The sequence below is a fragment of the Nerophis ophidion genome, linkage group LG16, assembly GCF_033978795.1.
Source record: "Nerophis ophidion isolate RoL-2023_Sa linkage group LG16, RoL_Noph_v1.0, whole genome shotgun sequence".
Taxonomy (NCBI): Eukaryota; Metazoa; Chordata; class Actinopteri; order Syngnathiformes; family Syngnathidae; genus Nerophis; species Nerophis ophidion.
Window position 1 is genome coordinate 8,282,217 of NC_084626.1, and position 18,325 is coordinate 8,300,541.

Genomic DNA, 18,325 nt, shown 5'->3' on the forward strand with positions numbered 1-18,325 from the left:
CCAGGTTTGCACACACAGTAGCTGGTATTTTGGCCCATTCCTCTATGCAGATCTTCTCGAGAGCAGTGATGTTTTGGGGCTGTCGCCGAGCAACACAGACTTTCAACTCCCTCCACAGATTTTCTATGGGGTTGAGGTCAGGATATTGGCTAGTCCACTACAGGACTTTGAAATGCTTCTTGTGAAGCCACTCCTTCGTTTCCCGGGCGGTGTGTTTGGGATCGTTGTCATGCTGTAAGACCCAGCCACGTTTCATCTTCAAAGCTCTCACTGATGGAAGGAGGTTTTGGCTCAAAATCTCATGATACATGGCCCCATTCAATCTTTCTTGAACACGGATCAGTCGTCCTGTCCTCTTTGCAGAAAAACAGCCCCAAAGCATGATCTTTCCACCTCCATGCTTCACAGTAGTTATGGTGTTCTTGGGATGCAACTCAGTATTCTTCTTCCTCCTAACACCACGAGTTGAGTTTATACCAAAAAGTTATATTTTGGTTTCATCTGACCACATGACATTCTCCCAAATCCTCTGCTGTATCATCCATGTGCTCTCTGGCAAACTTTAGACAGGCCTGGACATGCACAGGCTTAAGCGAGGGGACAAATCTGGCACTGCAGGGTTTGATTCCCTGTCAGCGTAGTGTGTTATTGATGGTAACACTTATTACTTTGGTCCCAGCTCTCTGCAGGTCATTCACCAGGTCCCCCCGTGTGGTTCTGGGATTTTTGCCCACCGTTCTCATGACCCCAGAATTCCATGCATCCCTACTCTTCCGGGCTACATTAGCACAAAACCCCGCCCCCTCCAACCCCGCCCACCTCAACCGACACACGGAGGGGGCGGGGGGATTCGTTGCTAGCGAGGTGTATAATGTAGCCCGGAAGAGTGGGATGCAGGGGATTATGGGTATTTGTTCTTTTGTGTTTATGTTGTTAACAGTGCCGATGTTCTCCCAAAATGTGTTTGTCATTCTATTTTGGTGTGGGGTCACAGTGTGGCGCATATTAGTAAGAGTGATAGTGGTTCATATCACAACCCTCAGTGTGACCTGTATGGCTGTTAAGCAAGTATGCCTTGCAATCATTTGCGTGTATCAGCAGACGCCTCGTACGACTGGGCTGGCTAGCTGATTGGACGTGTTGTAGAAGGCGTCAAATGCAGCCCCTTCATAGGTTGTCCTTATTAATGTTAATCGAGGGAAATTCTGCATTCGCGAGAATGGTTGATCTGACATTCTGTAGTCTCTTGGAATATTCGGGATGGTTGGCAAGTGTGACGTTGTCAAGCGGCATTTATAAAAAACTCCTAGGCCTCACTATCGTTAGATTTTCATATTAAGGTGCTGTCCGCGTGTCTGAGACCCATTGTTCATACATAGCACAAAGTAAAAAAAACCCTGTGTGCAGTGTTATTTCATTTTAAATTTCAAGAGTTTTGTGGCTGCCATTGTTTTCTTTATTTTGTGAAACGGATCAAAATGGCTCTTTGAGTAGTAAAGGTTGCCGACCCCTGGCGTATACGTATGTGACGTATGTAAGAAGGTGCGCTTGCTATCTGTGAGAAGGAGAAACAACAAAGAGTGGGAAACGGCTGTAGTGTAATGCCAGCAGCTAAAAGCAACTGCGTGAGAACGTATACTCGAATATCACGATACAGTCATTTTCTATATCACACAGAGACAAACCCCCGATATATTGAGTATATCGATATATCGCCCAGCCCTATCTCAGCAGCACCTCTTCAAGCTCTATAAGGTTGGATAGGAAGTGTCATAGAATGTATTACTTTGTAGAATAAGGCTGCAATTTAACAAAATGTGGGGAAAAACTGAATCACTGTCAACGCTTTCCAAATGAGCTGTATTATAGAATTGTGAAAACGGTAGGTTGCTACCATAGGTTGGGGAGGGCATGGCGAAGTTGGGAGAGTGGCCGTGCCAGCAATCTGAGGGTTACTGGTTCAATCCCCACCTTCTACCATCCAAGTCACGTCCGTTGTGTCCTTGGGCAAGACACTTCACCCTTGCTCCTGGTGGGTCCTGGTTAGTGCCTTTCATGGCAGCTCCCGCCATCAGTGTGTGAATGTGTGTGTATACCCAATACTGTCAAAGCGCTTTGGGCTCCTTAAAAAAGGGTAGCAAAGCGCTATACAAGTACAACCATTTACCATTTATTTATTTGGCTAAAAAAGTGTTTGCATTTGATTTTTTGCTGTATTAGACTGTGTAATTCAGAACTTGTTCTTTTCTCTCCTTACAGTATCGAGTCATTGTCCCAAAACTGGGTACGGTGATGGATTTATGCTCTGCCTTGTCCAGACTCTGTGGATTTCCTCTAGAAAATGTTCGACTTTATTTGTTATACACTGTCATATTCATCATAATTATAATCATAATTAAATGGACACTCAATCCACTAACCTGATTTCTCTACTTAGATGGTGGTGGCTGACGTTTATAATCACCGGTTTCATAAAATCTATAGACGGGATGATGGTCTCAATCAAATCATGGAGAAAGATGACATCTTTGTGTAAGCTTTTTTTCTTAGACAGTCCCAGATAATTTTATTGTGCTTGGTCTGTGATAGCTGATGTGTAGTTGCCATCCCTGCAGGTATGAAGTACAGGAGGAAGACAGCGAGAGGATGAACCTGCCTGTGTATTTCAGGGAGCGACATTCCAAACAGGCTGGAAGCTCCACAAGCGCCATGCTGTTTGGCCAGCCTCTTCTCATCACTGTGCCCAAACAAAACCTCGTTGCAGACATCCTTTACGACAGAATCCTTCAGAGGATCGGGTGAGAACATACCCTGCTCATAACCAGAAAAGTAGGCCTGACCTGGATGTATGACTTTTAAAATGTATTTGGTCTATTTCCTGGTGCAGACGCTATGTGAAACGCCCACAGTGCACGGAGAGTGAAAGCAGAGCCTCTGCTTCGGCCACCTTTGCCAGCTGTAGTCAAGTTCCTGTATGTTCCACATCATCAAGAGCCAGTGCTAGCTTGGGGGGCTGCGGTAGTCCACTGTCGGATGGGCCCTCTTGCAGTGCCAGCTCCAATAACGGCAGCAACCACTCTGGGCCTGCCACTGAAACGAACGGCCTCTATGATGGTAAGCTTATATGTTAGAAATGAACTCAACAAGACATGAAGATAATTAACATCTGTGCAAACTTGGCTATTTCAGTCCACTATTATTGACGAATATCGACAATAAAATTTGATGACAATATGGATGGATGGATAGTTGGTAACGTCATCACTCATGACAGAAGTGGGTCAGTGCGGCAAATCGTAGATGGGAACTTATTAAGTGTAAAATGCAGTATATTTAAAGCAAAGGCATGGTGTCAGACATCTGGCGGATGCCCTTTCCACTCTGTAAAATAGTTAGCTTGGTAGCTAACAAGTATGAGACAAGTTGTGTGAAAATAGATAATAAATCTGACTATCATTACTATCAAGTCCACCAGCTAAACTGTGTCTAAATCAATTCAAGTGCTTTATATTTGTCAGGTACTTCAGGTGTGAAGCAGCGTCAGCCCAATAATAAACATTAATCACACACACGAACATTAGGCACCAAAGCACTGATATTGTAATAAGCATCAATCACTCACACACAATGATAAAGGTGTGATAAATGTTGATAAATGGCTTTCGCTTTGCATAGTAGAGTTTTAACAGTGGTTTTCTGAAGTGTTACAGAGCCTATGTGGTGATATCCTTTACACACTGATATCGCTTTTTGGTGCAGTACCGCCTGAGGAATCGAAGATCCGTAATATCATCGCTTACCTACAGTGATTTTTCCAGATTCTCTAAACTTTTTAATGATATTATGGACCATAGATGGTGAAATCCCTAAATTCCTTGCAATAGCTCGTTGAGAAATATTGTTTTTAAACTGTTCGACAATTTGCTCACGTATTTGTTCACAAAGTGATGACCCTCACCCCATCCTTGTTTGTGAAAACTGATCATTAAATGAAAGCTGCTTTTATACCCAATCATGGCACCCACCTGTACCTAGTTAGCTTGTTAACTTGTGGGATGTTCCAAATAAGTGTTTGATGAGTATTCCTCAAATTTCTCAGTCTTTTCGCCACTTGTGCCAGCTTTTTTGAAATATGTTGCAAGCATCAAATTCCAAATGAGGTAATATTCGCAAAAAATAACAGATTTCCAGTTTAAACAAAGTGTCTTGTGTTTGGAGTCTATTTAATTGAATATATGTTGAAAAGGATTTGCAAATCATTGTCTTCTGTTTTTATGTACGATTTCCACAACGTGCCAACTTCATTGGCTTTGGGGTTTGTAAATAGGGTCTTCTTAAAATTTCTCCAGGGGAGGAGGAGGCCATGGACCACCAGTTGAGTCCAGAGCCAGAAAATGGCCAGTCCGAAGAGGAGACCTCCGACTTTGAAAATGGGACGAAAAGGTGTGAGGCCAAGCCGCGCTCTTTACCGGCCAAGCTCTTCACGTTCAGCGTCGTCAACTCTTACGGAACAGCCAACATCAGCGCATTGCCTTCTGATGGCAACATCCTCAAACTTAATTGTTGGTGTCTGTTGTGATAGCACTACTAGTTTTTTTGTTTTTTTAAACAATTTGTTCTGACGTGCTTCCCTCAATTTATTTGTGCAGCACATTCCACTGTGGCAATCGACTGGGACTCTGAGTCAAAGATGTGTTACGATGAACAGGAAGCTGAGGTTGGTGACTTTTTTTTTTTTTTTTTTTTTTTTTTTCCCCATGTAAAAACCTACATTCTTGTGCACATATGTATTGTTTAGGCCTATGAGAAGCACGAAAGTATGCTCCAGCCCCCAAAAAAGAAAGCCACAGTGGCTCTAAGAGAATGCATCGAGCTCTTCACAACCATGGAGACACTCGGTGAACACGATCCATGGTGAAGCTTCACAACTGTCACTTTGGATTCTTTCGAACCGCCCACCCCTTAAACATACTTCCTCTTTCCTTTGCCAGGTATTGTCCCACATGCAAGAAACACCAGCAGGCCACAAAAAAGTTTGACCTGTGGTCATTGCCTCGCATTCTGGTTGTTCACCTAAAGCGCTTCTCCTACAACAGATGCTGGAGGGACAAACTGGACACAGTGGTGGATTTTCCCATCAGGTATGTAGACACATTTTCTCGGAGTGAGTGTCATTTGTGGCTCTTAGGCTAACTGGCCATGTCGCTAGATGGCTTCAAAACTCATTTGAATGAGGAAATACGAAATGAGCTGTCAACTCGAAATAGGCCTGAGCGATAAATCCGTTTTATCAATAAATAAGTTTTTGTTGCAGACAATTTAAAAAAAATAAAAAATCACAAGTTTTTTCTCATAAACGTCAGCATATTTTTTGCCCCCAGGAGCTTATATTGCTTCCCCCTCATCCTTATGTCCTTAGTGGAGAGCCACACACAGCAAAATATGGCTAATGATAACGCAAACAACAGCAACAATTTTGTTTCCCATTTGCACATATTTTCTTAGCTGATGTTGTTCTGTTGTTGTTGTCTCTCTGTCTTATCATCCTCTCATCCCCACAATTTCCCCCTCTGTGTTTTGTTTTCTTCTTTTTATCCCCTCCGGCTCAGGTTCGACTGTGCCAAACATTAATTACATCCTTTTAATAAAGTCAAATACAAGTAAAGCAAGAAGAGAAGTATCCCACACTTTTCTTTGTAAAATCAATTTTGTACAGCAGATATGGGCATCTACGTACATCAATATGATTGATTATATGTATGTATGTATGTATGTATACACACACGTGTGTGTATTTATGTATTACAGTACAGTGCAGGCCAACAGTTTAGACACACCTTCTCATTCAATGCGTTTACTTTATTGTCCTTCTCATTCAATGCGTTTATTTTCATGACTATTTTATTTGTATTTATATTTTTTGCACACTCTTGGCATTCTCTCAATGAGCTTCAAGAGGTAGTCACCTGAAATGGTTTTCACTTCACAGGTGTGGTTGAAGCTCATCGAGAGATTGCAAGAGTGTGCAAAGCAGTAATAAGAGCAAAGGTTGGCTATTTTAAAGAAACTAGAATATAAATCATGTTTTGAGTTATTTCACCTTTTTTGTTAAGTACATAACTCCACATGTGTTTCTTCATAGTTTTAATGCCTACAGTGACTATCTACAATATAACATTTTTCAAAACAATATGTATTTGTGATTCTTAAATAGTCATGAAAATAAAGAAAACGCATTGAATGAGGAAAAGGTGTGTCCAAACTTTTGACCTGTACTGTGTGTGTGTGTGTGTGTGTGTGTGTGTGTGTGTGTGTGTGTGTGTGTGTGTGTGTGTGTGTGTGTGTGTGTGTGTGTGTGTGTGTGTGTAGTCATGGTCAAAAGTTTACATACACTTGTGAAGGACATAATGTCATGGCTTCCTTGAGTTTCCAATAATTTATACAACTCATATTTTTAGGTGATAGTGATTGGAAGCACAGGGCCTTAACAACAAAAAAGAGCCACCGCCTTAACTAAAGTCTTTAAAAAAAAAAAATAAAATTTTTTATTTTTATTTTTTGTTGTCCAGCTTCTCAGGCAAATCATATAGTTGATGTAGAGGCCCATATCGGCTGTTCAGATTTACTTTATAAAAGAGAAGTGTAGGATACTTGTCGCCTTATTTGTATTTGACTTTATTAAATATATTTATATTATCATTTGGTGCTAAACTAAAGTCTTAACAAACTGCTATGCTTCGTACTGCCTCTGCCTCAGCATTGTCCCACCCACACAACCTGATTGGCTCTGCATGTAACCAATCAGCATGAGTATTCAGAGCGCATGGATACTCATGACCCACACAACCTGATTGGCTCTGCATGTAACCAATCAGCAGTGAGTATTCAGAGCGCATGGATACTCATGGCAGAGTTAGTAGAAAGGTGTTTGGAAGGTAATTATAATGCAGTGGACTCTCCCGAAATTATAATAAACACTTCCAAGTCAACTACTAGTAACATCACAATGAGCCCGTTGACGTTCTAGAAATATAAGCGGCAGCTCAGCTCGCTCGCAGTATTCGAGGTGACTGTTTTTTGTTTAGGTATACTTTAAGGAAAAAATATAGAGATATATATCGTATATTGCCACTCTGCATACGTAGCGGAAAACACAACCAAAAATTGTAGGCTTATTCAAGCGACGAAGCCGACCTACTTCACCACAGTCTGTAGTCTATTGCCCCCCCAGGTACTGATGAGATGTAGACGTGATTGTGGCGACAGGCCAAATTACACTGTTTTTTACACACACCCAGCCCCTGGAGAGACACCGCCTTAACTAACAAAATATTCTGGGGGAAACACTGGAGCACATACTTGTCCGTCACAAAAAACATTCATGACGTTTGGTTCTTTAATGAATTTATTATGAGTCTAATGAAAATGTGACCAAATCTACTGGGTCAAAAATATACATACAGCAACATTATTAAATTAGCTTCATGGCATGGCATTTTAACTTCATGTGAGTGATAATGATTGACGACACATGTTGACTTCTCTAAGCCCTTGTAAATAGGACTCATGTGATGCAGTCATTAGACTCGGTTACAAACCCGACAATAAGAAAGTCAATGGAACTCAGCACAGATAAGTCAGGAAAGTCACTTGGAGCCATTTCAAAGCAATGCTGAAAATTTGTTCGTAAGCATAAAGTGCATGGCACAGTTTTGTCACTGCCACGATCAGGAAATAAACGCAAGCTGTCACTTGCGGCTGAGTGAAAATTGGTCAGGATGATTAAGAGTCAACCGAGAAGCACCAGAATGCAGGTCTGCAATGAATTGGAACCTGCTGGAACACAAGTGTCAGTGTCCACAGTTAAGCTTGTTTTGCATCGACATGGACTGACTAAGAGGCTACCGTGCAAGACAAAAGCCCTTGCTCCAGAAGCGACACCTTAAGGCTCGTCTAAATTTTGCTGCTTGACATGGACAAAGATAAGACCTTCTGGAGTAAAGTTCTGTAATCAGATGAAACAAAAATTTTGCTCATTGTCCACAATAACCAGCAATATGTTTGGAGGAGATAAAGTGAGGCCTTTACTCCCAGGAACACGATTCCCACCGTCAAGCATGGTGGTGGTAGTATTATGTTGTGGGCATGTTTTACTGATGCTTTACAGAAAGTAAATGGGACTAGGAAAAAGGAGGATTACCTCTAAATTCTGGAGGAGAACCTAAAACTTTTAGCCCCGAGGTTGGGTGTTGGCCGCAGTTGAGCGTTCCAACAGGACAATGACCCCAAACACACGTCAAAAGTGGTAAAGGAACGGCTAAATCAGGCTAGAATTTTTTAGAATAACCTTTCCCAGAGTCCTGACTTATACCCTATTGAGAACATGTGGAAAATGCTGAAAAACTTATCTTCTTCAATTACTGTTTGAAGTTGCTGGTTATTGGCAAGAACTAGAACACTTTGTCGTATACGCTGATCCACAGCATCCCAAACACGCTCAATGGGTGTCCGGTGAGTACGCAAGAACTGGGATGTTTTCAACTTCCAGGAATTGTATACAGATCCTTGCAACATGGGCTCTTGTATTGTCATCCTGCAACATAAAGTTATGGTCTCGGGTGAATTGCACAACAATGGCCCTCAGGATCTAGTCACGTTATTTCAATACATTCAAAATGACATCAATAAAATATACTTGCATTTGTTGTCCAAAACATATGCATGCCCATACCATTGACATCAGCAAACCGCTCTCCCACATAACGCCACACACCAGGGGCGGTTCTAGGCATGCTTATATGAGGGGGCAGTCAGAAATGTGAAGGGGGCATCAATTGTACACATCGTGCTCCAGCACTTTTTTTTCTGTGCTTATAGTAACGATGCTTTCTTCATTGAAATGGGTCTTTAGCTATGTGTCCAACCCCAACATGGAGTAGTGGATTGCACTTTGTCAGGCCTCTACCTTCAGACCCGTCCAACTTGGGTGTCCCACCTGAAGACAAAGCTCCTGCTGGTATAGCTCTTACGGTCACTTAGGCACGCAAACCCCCTGACCACAATAAGGTGGCAATCCCTCAGGGGGGGAAATTGAAAAATAAAAATAAATGTATAAAATAAAAAAAAACATCCTTCATCCAGATTTTATCAACCAACAACATAACATTTATCCTAACTGGATGGCCTACTCTCAAATAAATAAAGCGTCATCTTTATCGTTAGTTTTAAAGCCCAAATTCCTCAACATTGCGTTTCAACCTGTAGAATTGCCGATTTTTGCCATTCTTCCTCTCCATAATGTTATTGCCCGTATGCGCTTTGTGTGGGTTTGACACACTCAACATCATGCGCCTCGGCTTTGTAGTCGCCGCCGCACAGCAGCATGTGGAAGATACGGTATCTGTATTTTTCAAAAGCAATATAGTACCGTTTCCAATTAATACCGCAGTACATATTTGTATGATGTTGTGGGTGCCGTGTCTTTAATGTTTGTGTTTTTGACCTTCCAGGGATCTGAACATGTCTGAGTTTTTATGTGACCCCAAGGCTGGGCCTCACACGTACGACCTCATTGCCGTGTCCAACCATTATGGAGGCATGGGAGGCGGCCACTGTAAGTCACTTTATTCACTTTATTTGCTGCTTTTCCCACTGCATGGTACCGACTTGGCTGCCAAGCCAGGTATTAGTAATGACTGATGCAGCTGGGATAGGCTCCAGCCACTCCCGCGACCATGTGAGGGCCAATGGGTAGAAGATGGATGGATGAATGTATTCCACTATTTATTTTTTCCAACATTGTTAGACTACTTGTGAGAGGGTAAAACTCATGCAGAATAAACGAGCTGGTGCTTGAGCAGTGTTTATTCCTAACTACTTTGCTGTAAAATGTGTGTGTGTGTGTGTGTGTGTGTGTGTGTGTGTGTGTGTGTGTGTGTGTGTGTTTGACAGTGCTCAATAACGGGGTAGAGCGGAATATACTGTACGTTAGGTACCTATGTATATATGTATGTAATATATGTATATATAGTCACGATCAAAAGTTAACATACACTTGTTAAGTACATAATGTCATTGCTGTCTTGAGTTTCCAATAATTTCTACAACTTTAAATTCTAAAACCTTAATTCTAGCCATTCCTTTACCACTTTTGACGTGTGTTTGGGGTCATTGTTCTGTTGGAACACTTAACTGCGCCCAAGGCCCGACCTCTGGGCTAATGATTTTAGGCTGTCTTGAAAAATTTGGAGGTAATCCTCCTTTTTCATTGTCCCATTTAAAGCACCAGTTCAATTAGTATCAAAGAGGCCCAGTGCATTATACTAAAATAAATCAAGCTAAAATTAAGGTTTTAGAATGGCTTTCCCAAGGTCCTGACTTAAACATGTGGACAATGCTGAAGAAACAATTCCATGACAGAAAGCCAACAAATTTAGCTGAACTGCACCAATTTTATCAAGAGGAGTGGTCAAAAATTCAATCAGAAGCTTGTGTTTGGTAACCAAAAGCGCCTTATTGCAGTGAAACTTGCCAAGGGACTTGTAACCAAATATTAGCATTGCTGTATGTGTACTTTTGACCGAGCAGATTTGGTCACATTTTAAGTAGACCCATAAAAATGTATAAAATAACCAAACTTCATGAATGTTTTTTGTGACCAACAAGTATGTGCTCCAATCACTCTATCACAGAAAAATAAGATTTGTACAAAGTATTGGAAACTCAAGACAGCCATGACATTATGTTATACCCAGCAATATGTTTGGAGGAGAAAAGGTGCGGCCTTTAATCTCAGGAACACCTTCCCTACCGTCAAGCATGGAGGCGGTAGTATTATGCTATGGGCCTGTTTTTCTGCCAATGGAACTGGTGCTTTAAATGCGAGAATGAAAAAGGAGGATTACATCCAAATTAAATTTGTATATTAATATTAAATATTATGAATTTTATTTATAATACAAACCCCGTTTCCATATGAGTTGGGAAATTGTGTTAGATGTAAATATGAACGGAATACAATGATTTGCAAATCTTTAGGCTACAAAGACAACATATTTGATGTTCAAACTCATAAACTTTATTTTTTTTTGCAAATAATTAACTTAGAATTTCATGGCTGCAACACGTGCCAACATAGTTGGGAAAGGGCATGTTCACCACTTTGTTACATCACCTTTTCTTTTAACAACACTCAATAAACGTTTGGGAACTGAGGAAAGTAATTGTTGAAGCTTTGAAAGTGCAATTCTTTCCCATTATTGTTTTATGTAGAGTTTCAGTCGTTCAACAGTCCGGGGTCTCTGCTGTTGCATTTTACACTTCATAATGCGCCACACATTTTAAACGGGAGACAGGTCTGGACTGCAGGCAGGCCAGGAAAGTACCCGCACTCTTTTTTTACGAAACCACACTGTTGTAACAGGTGCTGAATATGGCTTGGCATTGTCTTGCTGAAATAAGCAGGGGCGTCCATGAAAATGATGGGGCTTAGATGGCAGCATTTGTTGTTCCAAAACCTGTATGTACCTTTCAGCATTAATGGGGCCTTCACAGATGTGTTAAGCTACCCATGCTTTGGCCACTACTGCACCCCCATACCATCATAGATGCTGGCTTTTGAACAGTCTGGGTGGTTCTCTTCCCCTTTGGTCCGGATGACACGATGTCAAATAATTCTAAAAACAATTTGAAATGTGGATTCGTCAGACCACAGAACACTTTTACACTTTGCATCAGTCCATCTTAGATGATCTCAGGCCCAGAGAAGCCGCCGGCGTTTCTGGATGTTGTTGATAAATGGCTTCCGCTTTGCATAGTAGAGCTTTAACTTGCACTTACAGATGTAGCGACGAACAGTATTTAGTGACAGTGGTTTTCTGAATTGTTCCTGAGCCCATGTGGTGATATCCTTTAGAGATTGATGTCGGTTTTTGATACAGTGCCGTCTGAGGGAGCAAAGGTCACGGTCATTCAATGTTGGTTTCCGGCCATGCCGCTAACATGGAGTGATTTCTCCAGATTCTCTTAACCTTTTGATGATATCATGGACCGTAAATGTTGAAATCCCTAAATTTCTTGCAATTGCACTTTGAGAAACATTGTTCTTAAAACTGTTTGACTATTTGCTCATGAAGTTGTGGACAAAGGGATGTACCTCGCCCTGTCCTTTCTTGTGAAAGACTGAGCATTTTTTGGGAAGCTGTTTTTGTACCCAATCATGGCACCCACCTGTTCCCATTTAGCTTGCACACCTGTGGGATGTTCCAAATAAGTGTTTGATAAGCATTCCTAAATTTTATCAGTTTTTATTGCCACCTTTCCCAACTTTTTTGTCACGTGTTGCTGGCATCAAATTCTAAAGGTAATATTTGCAAAAAAATAAATGTTTTATCAGTTTGAACATCAAATATGTTGTCTTTGTAGCATATTCAACTAAATATGGGATGAAAAGGATTTGCAAATCATTGTATTCTGTTTATATTTACATCTAACACAATTTCCCAACTCATTTGGAAACATATATATATATATATATATATGTGTGTGTGTGTGTGTGCATATATTAAGCCTGGGCAATATATCGATATACTCCATATATCGCGGGTTTGTCTCTGTGCGATATAGAAAATGGCTATATCGTGATATTCGAGTATATGTTCTCACGCAGTTGGTTTTAGCTGCGGGCATTACACTACAGGCGTTTCTCACTCCTTCTCGCCTCTTCTTCTCAAAAAGACCTAAAACAAGCCCACCTTCTTACATACGTCACATACTTTCACGCGTGTAGCGTCATATGCTCTCGCTGAGCAGATAGGTAGCAGCATGGCTAACGTTAGCTGAGACAGGTCGTGCAAACGGAGCGAGAGAGAAGGTGCGAAACTGATCACAAATGGAGGAAGAACAATGCCCAAAAAAAAACAGCAGGGGGTCCATCATCTGGCGGTGGTTTGGCTTCAAGCGGGAAGATATTCAGCAGACAACAGCAATATGCAAAGTATGCAGCAGAAGTGGTAGGTAGCAACACTATAATTTGTTCTTTCATTTAAAAAGTCACTCTCGAGAGAATGAAGAGCAGTTAATAAATACAGTTTTGGTAAATTGACTTAGTTGTGATTTCCCTCTCTGCATGAAAGTTTAAAATGAGCATATATTAATGCAGTATGAAGAAGAATGTTTTAATGTAGACACATAGAATCCTCATACTGCTGTGATTATATGCATCAAGTGTTCATTCAAGACTAAGGCAAAATTTTGAGATGTGTATCGCGATATGGCATAAAAATAGCGAGATATTAATAAAAGCCTATATCGGCTAGCCTTAATTCGAATATACGTTCTCGCACAGTGCTGGCATTACACTACAGGCTCTACTCGCTCTTTGTTGGTCCTTCTCACAGACAGCGAGAGCACCTTCTTACATACGTCACATACTGTCACGTTATACGTCACATACGTATACGCCTGTGACATGCGGTGAGGTATATAGCTGGTAAGGCACTGACGTAATCAGCTTTACAAATATACAGTATGCGCCCTGCGCAGATTATTTGCCATTTGATGGGCAGCAGTTTACGGGTTATGTTTCATTTCTGCATTTTTTTTACACATACAAACTGTTGCCCATGAACAAAACACAAATAACGTTATCGTCGTCTTACCCTTGCTTATAAATGTAGTCCATGTGCCGGTCCTTCTGGATAAAAATATCCGTCACTTTCTGGTACAAGTCCTCCTTCACTTCCTTCAGTTTTAAAAATCTGATAAGAGTTCAACATAGTTGCCACGATTAGCCATCATTTCCACGAAATGCTAGCTGCTGTTTGGCGAGGAAGCAGTTCGCATTGATGACATCTTTTACAATCTCTCCCTTTTCTTTTACCTTAGCATTGGGGACACTGAGGTTGAGTCACCGCTGTTCATCCAAGCCAAGTCTATCCTCGTCATCCCAAACGTTTTTAGCGCAATCCAGCTTTGAATATGAGCGGCCGACCGTTAATGTTTGGTGAGGGTTCTTGGCAAATTCTTTAGGTCTCAAAACCCCATTTGAGTACACACAGGTTTAAAAAAGAAGGCAAGGAAAGCAGAAAAGGCGGTTTCTTGCAGAACATCCACAAAGCCAGTCTTTTCACTTATACCACTACGTTTGGAAAGAGCGAGTAACTTTCCATCCTGCTCATTGAAACAAACCATTCAAGTCCGGCGTTGGTCTTCCTTATTAATTATCTCCTGCTTCACTTGAAAGTCCACTTTATAAAACTGTTTAAGTGCAGAATTGTAGTCATCCATGGTGAAAGTCGGGGTGCACGAGGCGGAAAATAAGAGAACTGTTTGCCTCACCTCAGACTTTTTTCTCTGCCGTTTTAATGGCTCAATCAACACACAAAACATGTTACTCGCTGCGGCACTTGATTCGCTTACGCCACCGTACGTCTCTGATCATGAGCACCCCTATCGTGAGACACAAGAACTTTTTGCCTCACCTCAGATGTTTTTCTCTTGCCGTTTTGAACGCTCAGCAACACACCAGACAAGAACGCGCTCCGGCCGCACGGCAGACTGAGAAGTTTACGAGGGATTGCGAAAATTCTGCGATTTTGAATAAAAAATAATCCAAATTGGTGAAGCTGAATGAAAATTAAAAACTAACAATTAAAATTATTTTATCATTACATATTTTATTTCTTTGCATGATCACAGGTGAGGCACTGCCTCCCCTGACCGCACGTCACTGGTATACACCCTTGCGCAGTAGAAAGGTGGCAGCATGGGTAACGTTAGCTGTGGTGCTAGCGTAGTGGTAATACAAGAGAAGGTGCGAATCTGGTAACAAATGAAGGAAGAATTAATTCCCAAGAAAAACAGCAAGGGGTCCATCGTCTGGCGGTGGTTTGGTTTCAAGTGGGAATATGTCGAACAGACAACCGTAATTTGTCAAGTGTGGGGCAAAAAGGCGTTGCTATAAAACAGGGGTCTCAAACTCAATTTACCCTGTGGGCTACTGGATGCAGAAACTGGGTGAGGCTGGGCCGCAAGAAAAGATTTCTTAAAAAATCTAACATGCACTTTTTAATGAATTCACCTTCTATGAATGGCTTTCCCGCCCTTGCAACATACTTGCCAATCCTCACGATTTTTCCGGGAGACTCCTGAATTTCAGTACATCTCCCAACAATCTACCGGTGCAACCATTCTCACGAATTTTTCCCAATTTTCATCCGGCCGACATTATTAAGGGCTGCCGTGACTGCACTGCCTTTACGTCCTCTACAAAAGTGGTTCTCAACCTTTTTTCAGTGATGTACGCCTGTGAAAATTTTTTTAATTAAAGTATTTTGGTTGGAAAAAAAGAGAAAAAGAAGTCAAATACAGCACTATGTCATTAGTTTCTGATTTATTAAATTGTATAACAGTGCAAAATATTGCTCATTTGAAGTGGTCTTTCTTGAACTATTTGGAAAAAAAGATATAAAAATAACAAAAAAACTTGTTGAAAAATAAACAAGTGATTCAATTATAAATAAAGATTTCTACACATAGAAGTAATCATCAACTTAAAGTGCCCTCTTTGGGGATTGTAATCCATCTGGATTCATGAACTTAATTCTAAACATTACTTCACAAAAAAAGAAATCTTTAACATCAATATTTATGGAACATGTCCACAAAAAAGTCTAGCTGTCAACACTGAATGTTAGATTGTTGTATTATTTTTCCAGTTTATGAACTTACATTCATACTTCATTGAAGTATTATTCAAAAAAACATATGTATAAAGGATTTATGAATTGCTGCTGATTTTTAGAATGTTTTTAATAAATATCACTTGTCCCTAAGCACACCTTCAAGTACCTCCATGGGTCCGCGCATCCCCAGAAGAAGACTACTGTTCCACTACATTTCATCGCACACGCTTTTATATCACAGAACCAATGTGCCGGCTCTGTATCCTGTTGGTGAGACTTGTGCAAAACAATGTCAGTGGCTGCAAGACGTACTTGTTCAACAGCCATACACGTCACACTAAGGGTGGCCGTAAAAAACCTTTTTTAACACTGTTACAAATATGCGCCACACTTTGAAGCCACACCAAACAAGAATGACAAACCCTTTTTGGGAGAATGTCCGCACCCTAACACAACTTAAACACAAGAAAACAAATACCCAGAACACCTTGCAGGGCTACAATATACAACACCTCAACCGACGGATGTAGGGAAGGTGGGGGTGTGGGGGATTGGTGGTAGCAGGGGTGTTTATATTGTAGCCCGGAAGAGTTAGGTCTGCATGGGATTCTAGGTAATTGATGTGGTGTGTTTATGTTGTGTTACGATGCGGATGTTCTCCCGAAATGTGTTTGTCATTCTTGTTTGGTGTGGGTTCACAGTCTGGCACATATTTGTAACAGTGTTAAAAAAGTTTTTTTACGGCGACCCTTAGTGTGACGTGTGTAGCTGTTGATCAAATATATCTTGCAATAACGCACCTGCGTCTCACATGGCCAGATGCAACATACAACTGGGCTTTCACGCTGTCAATTCAGAATGTTGGGGGCGCTAAAGGCAGTGCCATTATGGCACTCCCTGATTATTGTTGATCTCGTAAAAATTGACAGGGGCTTCAATAGAATTGATGCCCTGAAATTCAGGGGTCTCCCGGGAAAATTGGGGAGGTTGGCAAGTATGACGCTGTCAAGCGCCGTTCATATTAAACTCACGGGCGGCACCAAAATTAAATTGTCATATCAAAGCGCGGGCCGCATAATAACGTCTCGCGGGCCGCAATTGGCCCGCATGTTTGAGACCCCTGCTATAAAACATAGCATTACTGCTAATATGTAGCATCATTTGAAAAGTCACTTGCTAGAGAATATAGAGTGCATACTCCGCATGTCAACATCTCCGTTCGGTGCCACACGCCCACACCATCAAAATGGCGATGCAAACATTTCTAGATCAACACCGTATGAAAAAATTTTGATTTTTTTTGTTGTGATTTCCTGCATGAAAGTTGTATTAATGCAGTATGAACAAGAATGTTTTAATGTAGACACATAAAATCATCATACCGGTGTGATTATATGTAGAAAGTTGTATTAATGCAGTATGAACAAGAATGTTTTAATGTAGACACATAAAATCATCATACCGGTGTGATTATATGTATCATGTGCTAATTCAAGGCTAAGGCAAAATATCGAGATATATATTGTGTATCACGATACGGCATAAAAATATTGCGATATTTAAAAAAGGCCGGATATGCCCAGCCCTAATTCGAGTATACATTCTCACGCTGTTGCTTTTAGCTGCTTTTAGTTTCCCACTCGTTGTCTCTCCTAACAGAGACGTAAACCAAGCCCACCTTCTTACACACGTCACATAATGTCACGTGTGCAACGTAACAGAGAGGTAGCGACACGATAACGTGAGCTGTGATGCTAACAGTGTGGTGCGGGTGGTAATACGAGAGAAAGAAGGTGCGAATCTGGTAACAAATGGAAGAATAATTAATTACCAAGAAAAACAGCACGGGACCCATCGTCTGGTGGTGGTTTGGCTTCAAGCGGGAATATGTTCAACATTTATGCGGCAAAAGCGTTGCTACAATAAGTAGCACCACTGTTAATGTAGCATCATTTGAAAAGTCACCCGCTAGAGAATGATGAGTGCTTGAAACTCTGCATCAACATGTCCGGCCGGTGCCACACCAACAAAATGCCGAAGCAACTATTTCCAGATCAACACCGTATGAAAACAGAAGTCAACAACTAAAGGAGATGACGTCCGCAGGGACCTATTATGCGGCTCATTTTTATTTGACATTTATTGAAATGTCTTGTGTGACATCATGCACAAAAGTACACTATTTGTTTTCAACTTTTGTAGTGGGGTTCTGTAAAAAAGTACACTTTAATTTAGTGTTGTTTTGATATGTCATCTTGGTGACCTCGTTCACAAAAGTGCACAAATAGCTTGTTTTAAAATGTCTCTGACAATCTTGTCCATTATTTTTTGGAAATTACATGAATGCCTGTGCCACTGCTTAACTGTTTAATAAATACAGTTTTGGTAAATTGACTTAGTTGTGATTTCCCTCTCTGCATGAACGTTTAAAATGAACATACTAATGCAGTATGAAAAAGAATGTTTTAATGTAGACACATAGAATCATCATACTGGTGTGATGCGCATTCCTGAACTTTTATCAGTATTTATCGCCACCTTTCCCTACTTCTTTGTCACGTGTTGCGCATTAAACACTTATATAGAACATCCCACAGGTGTGCAGGCTAATTGGGAACAGGTGGGTGGCATGATTGGGTATA

General features: G+C 41.0%; 1 protein-coding gene across 5 annotated transcripts in view; it reads left to right on the plus strand.

The window, feature by feature from the left end:
- Nucleotides 1-18,325, plus strand: part of usp4 (ubiquitin specific peptidase 4 (proto-oncogene)) — a 36,965-nt gene that overhangs the window by 14,990 nt on the left and 3,650 nt on the right. For all 5 annotated transcript variants that reach the window (XM_061922678.1, XM_061922680.1, XM_061922679.1 and 2 more), the window contains exons 12-20: nucleotides 2,260-2,343; nucleotides 2,438-2,532; nucleotides 2,616-2,798; nucleotides 2,888-3,114; nucleotides 4,350-4,562; nucleotides 4,650-4,717; nucleotides 4,799-4,914; nucleotides 4,992-5,141; nucleotides 9,510-9,613. In XM_061922678.1, coding sequence (XP_061778662.1) covers nucleotides 2,260-2,343; nucleotides 2,438-2,532; nucleotides 2,616-2,798; nucleotides 2,888-3,114; nucleotides 4,350-4,562; nucleotides 4,650-4,717; nucleotides 4,799-4,914; nucleotides 4,992-5,141; nucleotides 9,510-9,613 — 1,240 coding nt within the window. The remainder of the gene's footprint in view (nucleotides 1-2,259; nucleotides 2,344-2,437; nucleotides 2,533-2,615; nucleotides 2,799-2,887; nucleotides 3,115-4,349; nucleotides 4,563-4,649; nucleotides 4,718-4,798; nucleotides 4,915-4,991; nucleotides 5,142-9,509; nucleotides 9,614-18,325) is intronic.